This window comes from Sorex fumeus, unplaced genomic scaffold, assembly GCF_029834395.1.
Source record: "Sorex fumeus unplaced genomic scaffold, SorFum_2.1 ptg000013l, whole genome shotgun sequence".
Lineage (NCBI taxonomy): Eukaryota > Metazoa > Chordata > Mammalia > Eulipotyphla > Soricidae > Sorex > Sorex fumeus.
The window spans coordinates 33,087,635-33,100,244 of NW_026606070.1; the positions used below are offsets into that span (position 1 = coordinate 33,087,635).

The window sequence follows — 12,610 nt, forward strand, 5'->3', positions numbered from 1 at the left end:
AAGTTTAATGCTTAAGATGAAAAAGCTTATTGATATCATAAATCATAGAATTTAAAGTTGCCAGATATCTTGAGAGTTTATCTTGCTTAGCATTAATGTGAAGAATGCCACGTGAAGAAATAAAACACAATATTCAATCTGCCTTGCCGCATTCAATAAAGATCTCAAGAATAACGTATGACCATAACTTAATCCTTTTATCTCCCTTGGCTCTGAAATACTTTAAAGTTATATATTACCACAAATCAAAAGTATTTGTTCTCCACACATCAGAAGGCATAAAAGTTATCCATGCAACATGACTATGACTATGAATCATATAAACGAAATAATACTAACAAAAAATAAACCTTGTAGAAAAGAAAGAAAAAACATAGAAAGAATAATAGATTGCATCAGAATCTGGTTGATTTCATTTTTATAAAATTACAAGTTTATTAAAGGAACTAGGAATAATATAGTCAGAACTGTGTCTGATTTGTGAAATGGTTCTGATAAATGACCAACACAAGGAAATTGAAGAGAAATAGGAATTGTAAAATGTATTTCAGCAAAAAGGAGCACATGCAGGCATCTATGTATTTAAGTGCTTATATGTGGATATAGGTATATTTGTAAGTGCTTATACACATATTTATATATATATATAGGAATATATGGATTTGTTAGATCTGAGCAAGTGAAATGCATGGAAGGATTTATCCCTCTTTTTTGGCTTTGAGAGACTATCGGAGAAAATGACTAGAAAGATGATGAACTCATCTTTGTTTTGAGAAATGCACATATTAAAACCTGAAATCAAACTATTAAATATTACTTTTATTTTACAAATCAAGGGAAATGGTAAAGGGAACAAGTCTCTTGCTTCCTTCCTCTTCTCTCCATCCTAAAGCCTGGTTTCAGAACTTTGCCAATTTTACAGCACTTCATATTCTTCAGTAAAGTGAAGCTTTATTTCATTTTGTCTGTGAGACTTTGAATCTGGCCAGCATCAGACTTCTTAGTAACACAATCTCTCTGAATCACTCAATTCTTTTGTAAGAAGTCATAAGAGCTGTTTAACAATTTTATGTCAGTGATTATTACTAATCAATATCCATGCATTCCCCTTCCTAGTCAAATAGTTCAATTTAATTTGGATAATTAGGCTTAATAAGGTAAGAGGTCTTTGGTCAGTCCAGAATAATTCTGTCAACACACCTGCTATCACCTCATCAAACATTACCTCTAGTAAGGTAATGTGACTCTGTTGGAGTCACATTAGTAAGGTAATGTGACTCCAACAGATGGAACAGGATCAGTGAGCATTTCTAGCACATTCTCCCAAACCTGCCTTCACCTCATTTCTCCTGGAAGGCTCCCTGAGCTCTTCTTGCTTAACCCTGTCCCTCTGTGCTCCTGGCGTTTGATCCAGACTGCCTGCCTTGCCTGTTTCTTACTGTTCAGCTACCGGCATATGTGTCTCTTAGTCTATGAAGTGTGTAGAGTGGAGAATTCCTTAAACTCTTATTTAAGAAATAAGGAATAATGTGTCTTATTCTATGAAGAGTATGGAGTGCAGACTTCCTTAAAAGCCCTTTTCCTATTTTTCTCTTATTCTATTAGGAGTGTAGAGTTCCTTAAAAGCCTGTTTTTCATTGTGTTTCTTCTCCTCACCACCTCATTTTCTTTCTTCATTTTGGCATTGCTATAGATATATAATTTTGAAATTAAGAAATCAAATTTAATTTCTCAAAAACCTTATATTTGTGTTTGTGGAAGAAGGCAAAGCAAGACAGAAGGAATTCAGCAGAGAGCAGTGAGTGAACGGTGGCCACATGTTTGAGATGCTCTGAATTCGGCAGACATTCTTAGTGTATCAGGTCTGAGAACTGGAGAGGGTTTATGAAAGAGTTATTTTTGATGAACTCCGCAGAATCTGGAGGAGTTAGCTTGTGAGGAGAAGGGGAAAGAATTATTTCATGCTGCAGGTACCATGACTGCATTTGATAGGTGCTCATAAACAGATCAAGAAAGGGACCAAAAGAAAAGCTGACATACCTACAAAGCTATGTAAAAATTTTTTAATATCTGGTGTCCAAAATATCTAAATATATATTTTAAAAATATATAAAAATTTTAAATATCTAGAACTTATTAACATCTATCCCCCATACACAAACACATGAATTTAAAAAATATATGCACATCCCTGTCCATTGCAGCACCTAGTACAATATAGCCTGAATGTGGAAACAACTTAAATGTCCAAGAATGAGGTGAAAGAATAAAAAAACTGTGGTATGTATACATAATACAATACTATGACATCACAAAAAATGAAATCTCAAAGTTTTCTGCCACTTAGATAGAACTGGCAAGCATCATGTTAAGTGAAATAAGTCAAAGGAAGGACAAATACCAGATGATCCCATTCATAGATAGTACACATAGCAATATAAAAGTGAATTGACAGTATCAAACTATGACAAACCCTTAGCCTTGGATTACAAAACTGATATTTACATGTAGTATGGGGGTGGTGTAGAATAAAGATATGGACTAGAATTAAATAAGAACGGGGTGGAAGGTGTTCAACCTTTTAAAAGTGATGCAGTACATTAAGTTCTGTACATCAACCCCCCCAATAAACATTAATACTATTAGAAACATATTAAATAAAATACAATGATAAAATTAATAAATATCTGGGATCATCGAGGAAATACTGCTGATGAGATAGTCACAAATAATAAGGCAGGAAAGCTAGACTGTGTTAGACTGTGAAAACCTTGGACAACAAGGTTAAGTGTTATTCTCAGTGACGTTGGGTATTCAATAGTTCTCTGCCTCCTTTTGCTCTGAAATCTTGTAGCTTTCCATTTTAGTCATTGTTAAACAATAAAACACGTGAGAAAAAGAATGGGCAATAGCCTTTTAAGCCAAATTTATTGATTTTAATAGTTTGAAGGTGATCGGTGATATATTAGTCTACACTTAGTGAGCAATAAGTAATGAGACAAATTGGGACTAAAAAAATCACAAAAGAGTAACTTTTAGATAAGCTACAGTAAGGGAAGAGGAGAACAATTTTCTGAAATATGTGTCTGGGCACGGTGTTAGTAGCTGTATGTACAAAGCTGAATTATAGTTTGACACTTTGTTGACCAAGTTACTTCAATTTTGAAGACAGTATTTTATAGTAATTGCATTGCAGACTAAGATAGTTTAAAGAAAGTGGAAAGAGGTCAGAGAGATTGTACAGTGGGTAAGATATTTGCCTTGCATGCAGCTGACCTGGGTTCAACCTCCAGCATACCATATGGTACCCCAAGTTATGTCAAGAGAGATCTCTGAGTGTTGAGCCAGGAGTAAGTCCTGATCAACACTGGGTGTGGACCAAAATAAAATAACAACAAAAAAATAAAATGAAATGATGTACTTAAATTTTGTGAGATATTTAAAAATTGCTTTTAAAAGGTGTGAAATTTATATCTATATGTATGTATGCTTTCTTGTTAGGTCAGTGTGAACCGATTACTTTGGAACTCTGCATGAATTTGCCCTACAACTATACAAATTACCCAAATTACCTTGGTCACAGGACTCAAAATGAAGCTTCCATCAGTTGGGAGTCCTCTCTGTTCCCTGCACTTGTTCAAACCAACTGTTACAAATACCTCATGTTCTTTGCTTGCACCATTTTGGTACCAAAATGTGACATGAATACAAGCCAACGTATCCCTCCTTGCAGGTAATACAATGGGGTCTCCAGTAAGCATCTTCTTTTTTTAAAAAAAATTTAATTTTTATAAAGCTGTCACAATAATTGATTAATTCAATATTCCAGCACCAATCCTACCACCATTACACCTTCCCACCATCATATATCAAATTATCCCACCCCAATCCCCGAAGTCTGCCCCAAAAGAAGAACCTAAATAATTTACCTTGTATTGCTTGTTATAAATAATCAGCTAAAGATGATAGAAAAGAGTTTCCTTAGAAGAAAGTATGTGAAAATTGTTGTATTGTCTTGGAGCCACTAAGCCCTTTGTATAGAGTATGAGATCTTGCTCCAGGAATTCTAAGATTTTAAATAGGGTGATGCTGGAGCGATAGCACAGCGGGTAGGGCGTTCGCCTTACAAGCGGCCAACATGGCTGACCCGAGTTCGATTCCTCCGCCCCTCTCGGAGAGCCCGGCAAGCTACCGAGAGTATTGGATATGCCAGACATAGTAACAACAAAGTCTCCAATGGAGACGTTACTGGGCCCGCTTGAGCAAATCGACGATCAACGGGAGGGCCTTTACCTTTACCTTTACCTAAATAGGGTGATACAGCTAGAATTAAATTTTTAACTGGGTGGTGACTTTGGGGTCCAGAAGCATCTCTACGGCATATTGCTCTCTTCCTCTTCTGAAATTTATTTATGAGTTTCTAGATCATGGTCGTTAATGAGCTTATATGGCATCAGAAGCAGTTCGTGGGCATGACTGCCAGGCTACTGGAAGCACAGGGAGATGGAGGGAGGGGAGGTCACCCTTTACCGACTCAGTGCAAGCCTAGAGATTTCATACACAAGCCCCTCACACCTGGGTTTTTCAGCAGATTCACTCATGGATGAGGCTTAGATCAGCTGTGAGCAAGCTAGTGATTGAGTTCTGGAGGTTTTTGGCTGCTAGAGCTTGTTGGGGTAGCTAGAGGGACTCACCCATCCCCCTCCAGGTTACCCCAAATGAGATATCCTGCTGAGGGGTTCCAGTGGGCATCTCCATTTTCATCCAGGGAGAATAAAAATAGCCTGAGGGAGCTATCACACCAATCTTACAAATTGGACAGGAAATGAATGATACTGATATTTTCCTGTTTGCTTGTATAAAATACAAGACAAATTTTTAAGATGGTGGTTTGGGCTTAGGATATTAGTGATATCCAATGAATTAAGAGTACTACTTTGGTCAGGACTGGAGTGACAGTACAGTGGTTAGGGCATTTGCCTTGTATGTAGTCAATCTGGGTTCAATCCTAGCACCCCATATAGGCCCCCAAGTCACCAGGAGTGATCCGTGAACTCAGAGCCATGAGTCAGCCCTGGCCACTTCCAGGTGTCACCAAAACAGAAAACAAACAAACAAACAAAAAAGAGTACTGTTTTGGAACCTACTGATTCTAATCTTGACTCTTCCATAGCTTCAGTATAGCCTGAGATAAATTTCTTAGTTTCTTTACCTACAAAATCAGTATAGTAATTGGGTTGGGTTAGATTAATTGTAAGATTTAATAAATGCAAATCAATGAAAAATAGTTCAATGAACAATAAAATCTAAATAAACACTAGTGACAGTTTATCTCTCTTCTATGCCACATGCTAGGGTGTTAGTCAGAGAATGTGCATGTACAATGTGAAGGTCACAAATGTGGCTGCTGCTCTCCAATACTGTTTTCTATCAAGGGGTGAATACACAGATGTGCTTGTCTAAATGTCAGTGGTAACTGAAAACCATATGTGGGGGTCAGAAGTCACTATAGAGCTTTAACAAAAAGCAATAATATCAATATACTGGACAGATGGAAAAACAATAAATTGTGTACCAAATATCAGATGGATGACAACCTAGGGACATCTTTAAAGTTAGGACCGGAAATGGTAAAATTTTTAAATAATTTGGGGAAATGAATGAATTATACAAATAGATAGTGAAACAATATTGGCTTGCACCAAACTGATTCTGAAAAAATTTATTACATACCTTTTAAAGTACTGCTAACAAAATATCTATAAATTTTATGTTAAGAAGTTATTCTTACAGTTTTGGTTGAGCCAGGTTAGAATCGTAACAAGATTTTTGTACTTATTGAGACCCCAGACCCCTGACTGGACAGTACTGGTTGGTGGAAACTGTGCAGTGGAGTCCTTCTCAATCCCCAGTCACCTCTTCATTACCATGTTAAAAGTCACATCCCTGCTGATGTTTCTTCCACATTTTCATATATAAGATGCATGTATTTCCCAGCATTATGTGCCCACTGGTACCCCTCATGAATATTCATGAGTTCCTTGAATTTTCCTACTAAAATTCTATTCTATCACTCTAACTCTCCTGGTCATGAAACAAGTCCCCCATTTCTTCTTTTTCAAGCTCGTTCTATAACCTGTGATAGCTAGAAAAGTTTCTCAATGTATCTAAGATATGTCTTTGGCAGTAAAGCCTTATTTTCTGTTTAGTTGACCCTGTGATTTATTTGGGGGGATGGCATTTTCCACTAAAATTTGCACAATGTGAATATTAAATATATTTTGACGAAAACATTACACTGAAATTTCTTTTGTTGAAAGCGTGTTGCTGGAAGATACAATTTCTCTAGGGATACTCTGTTTCTGTCTCCTAAATAATGATCATATATATGTATATATGTACTTTATATACATATTATGTACGAATATTATATTTATATCCTATATAAATGTAAATACATTACATACATACATATTCATGAAGCATTAAAACCCAACATACTTTCAAAATAAACATTTCAGGCATAATTATTTCTGCTTCAAATGTTCTTTCTTACTCTTTTAGAGTGCTGTGTGAACACTCCAAAGAACGTTGTGAGTCTGTTCTTGGGATTGTGGGCCTCCAGTGGCCTGAAGACACAGATTGCAATCAGTTTCCAGAAGAAAATTCAGACAATCAAACTTGTCTAATGCCTGATGAAGATGTGGAAGGTTAATTTTTGAATTTGCTACAGAGGGAATCTAGCATGGATCTTTTTAAGTTTCTCTGTTGTTGTTTCCTAATTTTCCTGCATAAGTAAATGAATCTCTAAACTTGATTACACTGAAAATGTGGTGCTCATTTGTTAGAGATTATAGTCAATTAAAAAACAAATTGCAGAGTAGAGTTCAATATTATAAGCATTTATTTTAACCACACTTAATGTACAAAACCTATTATTACTTCTTATTATTATTACCATTGTGGTTTAGGTAATATGGTAAGAATAGTGTAAAAGATTAGGTTTTTGATATGTAATTACTGCACTGTTACTACCTCCAAAGTGCCCAAGACCCTCCATCACTGTTCATATGTCACTTCCAGTCTATCTACTCCTTTCCCCTCCTCCTCTCACTTCTTGGTAAACTGAATTTTGTATTCCAAGATCATTGGTTTGTCATTGTTCAACACTATCTATTCCTTTGTTTTCTTTCTCTTTATGTCACAGATGAGATCTGGTTTTTATCCTTCCTGTTACTTATTTAGCTTAACCTGATCCCTCTTCTTCTCTCCAAGTTGTAGCAAAGTGCATTATTTTATCCTTTCTTATTGATATGTGATATACCTTTGTGAATATATTTCCAAATTCCTTAATTCATTCATCTATTAAGGAACATATGGCCAGTTCCTATATCCTGACTATTGTAGTTAGTACTACAGTAGACCTGGTGTGCATATATGTTGTTTTATTTCTTTTTTATCAATTTATTTTGGTTCTAGAGCCATACCTGGCTGTGCACAGGATTTACACCTTGCCCTTCCTGGTGATACTCAGGGTACTATATGTGGTACCAGGGATCTAACCCAGGTCAACCACTTGACAAATCAAGCAACTTTACTTGCTATGTCATATACCCAACTTTCGAAAATATCCTTTTAAATGATTTTTTGGGTGTGTTTTGGAAGTCAATGCCAAAAAGAGGAATTGTAGCACCGTATGGAAGCTCTGTTGTTAACTTTTTTTGGGAATCTCCAGACTGTTTTCCAAAGGTGCTGATAAGCATTTCCATCAATAGTGAATGAGGGTCCCTTTTTTCATCACATCCCCATAAACACTGTTTTTTTTTCCAGTTTTTTGTTTGTATATGTGTGTGTATGTGTGTGTTTGTGTTGTTTTCACTGCTGACATATCTGATTTGTCATTTTGATTTCAATTTCCCTTTTTATAAGAGACAATGAACACTCTTCATAAGCCTACTGGTCAGTCGTAATCCTTTTTATGGAAGAGCTTGTTCTTCTTTCTCCATTTTTTGATGGAACTATAAGATTTTGTTGTTGTTGTTGAAACAAAATCTATTTTGTATAGATGCTATTTTTTCACTCTGTGTCCTGAAGGTAATGGTGACTATCAACATTAGTTTCTTCAAGTGAAAGATATTTGGAGATATTGACAACATCAGTCCATCAGGTAGAGAGGAATGGTATCAGAAACCCACCTACCAGGTGAAAAGATAATGACTAGAAACATTTTGACATAGTGGGGGCAACTAGGTTGTCGACTCCACATGGCATTTCAGGTTCCAGAAACTGTACAGTAAGTTTTCTCATTGGAAAGATAATAAATTACTGGAAAGCATAAAGAAACTAAGCGATTCATCTAGAGAGATAAGACTGTTAATGCAGAAAATACTACAAGTAGACAGGGGAAAGCCAAATTAACTTTCTTCTTTGTTTCTTCTTTGTGGAAATTTATTCTTAATTAATAGTTCTTCTATAACATATGATATTTTTTTTAAATTTTATTGAATCACCGTGAGATAGTTACAAACTTTCATGTTTGGATTACAACCACACAATGGTTGTAACACCCATCCCTCCACCAGTACACATTCTCCACCACCAATATCCTCGGTGTACCCCCCCCTTTCCCACCCTCCCACTGAATCCATGGCAGGCATGATTCTCCATAATCTCTCTCTACTTTTGAGCATTATGGTTTGCAATACAGACCCTGACAGGTTATCATGTTTGGTCCTTTATTTACTTTCTGCACATATCTCCCATACCGACCGATTCCTCCAGTCATCTTTTTCTTAGTGATCCCTTCTCTATTCCAGCTGCCTTCTCCCCTTTGCTCATGAGGCAGGCTTCAAGCTATGGAGCGCTCCATCTGTCCCGTGTATCTACTGTCTTTAGGTGTCAGCCTCATATTATTTTGTTTTATGCTCCACAAATGAGTGCAGTCCTTCTATGTCTGTCCTCTCTTCCTGACTCATTTCACTTAGCATAATACTCTCCATGTCTATCCATTTATAAGCAAAGTTTATGACTTCATCTCTCCTGACAGCTGCATAGTATTCCATTGTGTAGATGTACCAAAGTTTCTTTAACCAGTCATCTGTTGTAGGGCACTTGGGTTGTTTCCAGATTTTGGCTATTGTGAACAGTGCTGCAATGAACATGCAGGTACAGATGCTTTTTTGCATCCTAGAGATATATTGCCAGAAGTGGTATTGCGGCATCATATGGAAGCTCAATTTCTAGTTTTTGAAGGACCGTCCATATTGTTTATGATATCTAAATAATGAATTAGTCAATGGTTCTGAGTTTTCTGTTGATAATAACATGGCTCATTGTTTCCTAACAGAATGCTCACCTAGTCATTTCAAGTGCAGATCAGGACGGTGCGTTCTGGCTTCCAGAAGATGTGATGGCCAGGCTGATTGTGATGATGACAGTGATGAAGAAAACTGTGGTAATTACACGCAATAGCAATTTTATTAAATGTACAGTTAATTCAATACAACTTAGGTTGCGGGCCATATTGACCAATGCCAACATTTCACTGATAGTCATTAAGTAGTGAAGAGGACCGAATGTTAGTAACGTGTTTTCTTTTTGAATTATCAAAGCCCAAAGCAGAAATTCTTAAGTTCTTTTCCTCTTGAAGACATTGTCACAAAAAAATCACAAATCACAAATCATCCTGTTATTCGTCAATTGCCTCGAGCAGGCCCCAGTAACGTCTCCTTCATCCTAGCCCTGAGATTATATTCAAGGCTCTTTAGGAGAAACTTCACCGATTCACCGATAGCACAGCGGTAGGGCATTTGCCTTGCACGCAGCCAACATGGCCGACCCGAGTTCGAAGACATTGTATAACAAGCAAATACCAAATTCTTCAACCCTATTGACTGATTATAAATTACTCTTATGTTGAGTCTTGTATATATACATATATATACATATATATACATATACGTGTATATATACACACATATATAAATTTCTGTGTATATATGTATGTATACATGTATATACATTCTGAGTAAAAGAACAATTCATGAATGTGAGTAACTATTTTTATTTTTTTGAGACTATAAAACAGTTGTCTTTGCATATGATTTCCATGTTAAATAGTCATCTATTTAGATACATAAAGACAGAGTTCAGGCTCCCAAGTTAAATTTTAATTGAAATTCATTTTCATGCCTTACATCATTTTGTTTCTGTTGGCAAAGGATAAAATTCTTTCTGACATTTCTGCCTTTAGCTCCAAAATCACCAATGGCAAGAAATGCAATGGTAATTTAAGTGGAGCTAATTCCTATTTTATTCCTTTTATTCCTTTCAAGCCTTTATGTTTGTTACTTCGAAAATGTGTCAAGGACCAGTAGAAGGACAATATCCATTACTAAACAATATTCTGGAGAAAAACAGGATGAATGAAGGACTAGCCAAAGAATAGTTGGTTATTCTTATGGATTGTTTTCATTTAAAAATATATTTATATACATGCTTTAACTGGATCACATAAGACAATATGTCTTTTGAAATCATCTTATTATTTTAACCTTTGAGGTATGAAAGATTGCTTTGCTACCCAAAATGAATTTTCCATAGTAGACATTGCCCTTATGGTCTACACAAAATGTCACAGACAATCTACTGAAATCTTATCAACTGCTATAAATATAGACAAGTGCATGTTCTAGAAAATTAGAACTGTCAGAATGATGGTACAATGACTGGGGTAATTTTGTTATGGTGTAATATACAGTGTTCTAAGAAGCTATTAGATGTTTGTGTGTTTGTGGTTTTTTAGATAAAGAAATAAGTCAAAACTCATTGAATATCCATTATATAAGTGATTTACTTAAGAGCTGTTAGATTTGTTCAGTAGGCTCTGACTTTATGGGTTATGGTATTCTGGGATGCAATTTAAAATAGATTTCCTTCAATAGTTCAAAGAGGTTACACTGAACTCAGTTGCAAACAAAACTTTCCTGTAAAAAACTGAATAGTTGAGAAACGTAAAAGCTTAATTTAGTAAAGAAGCTTCCCTAGACTAAAAGTTGCAGGTACTAGAATATATTCTTAAGGGGGAAAAAAGACATTTAAAGCACTATAGAGTTTTAAATGATAGATTGCTAGTTAAATAATGAGTTTTCTTCAATATTTTAATCACACAATTAAAGATACAGAGAAACAATGGAATACATGTCTGATCTCTATAAAACTCTCAAAATATTGTTCACATTATTAAAAGATCTAATTAAGATATGTGAAGGGTTGGTAAGAAATGAACACATTGGAGTTACACTAATTGCTCCATCAGTATTAAGTTCTGAGAACATCCTCATTAAATTTTCTTGTCATAGAAGATTTAAATTATACAGGTATTCCCCCTTTGAATGAATGCATTTATTGGAATGGGTCTGTCTGAAGCTTTGAGAACTCATCCCCATCTAAAATCAAATAACAAAATCACATTCAAAAACAAACTGTTAGGAAATCATCTAGCTTTCATTTTGCTGAATTGCTCAATTTGTCTCTTTGTTCTGTGAGTGTTCGTGGGCATGCATACAACATATTAAGGCAAACCACAGCTCTAGTGATGCTGAGTTACACAACAAGTTTTAAGTCCTTCTGATTTACTCTGTCTATTGTGAGCTTGATGGTACTTATGTGCTTGGGCTTCACTGGATAAAGTGACAATGAAATATTCGTTCACCTGCAGCTCTTTCAGAACTTCTAGAAATATTATTTGGTTCACCCCTTAAAAATTCTTATTCACTTTAGTCATAAAGTAATTGATATGCTGAAAACTTTATATTTTTAATTGCCCCACTGCAGCAGAAAAACGATGGTATGACATCCAAAGCACACTTTTTAAACCTATGTGTTAGAGTTTAGCAATGAACTATATCCTGAATTATCTCCTGTGGCAAATGTTTGTTATTGAGGTTGTATTAATGGTATAATTGCTTATGTAAGCAACAGCTGGAAACATTGAAAGCATTGAAAATGTTTTAGCAAGTACATGGGAAAATTATACAAATCTGAATATTATCATTCCAGAATGGCTTCAAGGAGGGACGCCTAAAATATGGGAGTGATTTCTAGAATCCACACTGTATCAACATAGAAGCACTGCGGTGTCTTGAGGGTTGGTGATCTGTCATGAATTGAACATATGCTGACTCTATAAGACTAAAACTTGATGAAATGAGATTATATTTTAGCAATTCCTTCCCAAGCATTGATATCCAAGCAATGAAATGCCGTGGGTGGTGGGGAATAGGTCGGATGGCGGGCAGGGAAGAGATCAGGGCAAAGAAATAATCGAGAACAATAAAAAGAAAGGAGAGCTAAGGAAAATAAGAAGGCTGTATTTCTGAGCTGTCCTTCACACTATAGATTTGAATCTCAGTCTGATGTTAGCTCAACCTCTGTCCATGCTGTGAGTTAACTGCTGGGCATAGGTGATTCCTGGGCTGTAGAGTAAGCCCAGGTCTCCTCACTGGGGCTGTTAAACAAGAAATAGCTAATACGGTGTCTTTGTATTTATAAATATTTTTTGGTTTTGGAGTCATACCTGGCAGTGTTTAGGACTTACTCTTGACTGTTC

The 12,610-nt window shown here is 35.8% G+C and overlaps 1 protein-coding gene across 3 annotated transcripts in view; it reads left to right on the plus strand.

Annotated features, from left to right (window-relative positions):
* CORIN (corin, serine peptidase) overlaps window positions 1–12,610 on the plus strand; it is a 238,116-nt gene that overhangs the window by 172,713 nt on the left and 52,793 nt on the right. For all 3 annotated transcript variants that reach the window (XM_056111214.1, XM_056111215.1, XM_056111216.1), the window contains exons 11-13: window positions 3,502–3,733; window positions 6,565–6,710; window positions 9,347–9,454. In XM_056111214.1, the coding sequence (XP_055967189.1) occupies window positions 3,502–3,733; window positions 6,565–6,710; window positions 9,347–9,454 (486 nt within the window). The remainder of the gene's footprint in view (window positions 1–3,501; window positions 3,734–6,564; window positions 6,711–9,346; window positions 9,455–12,610) is intronic.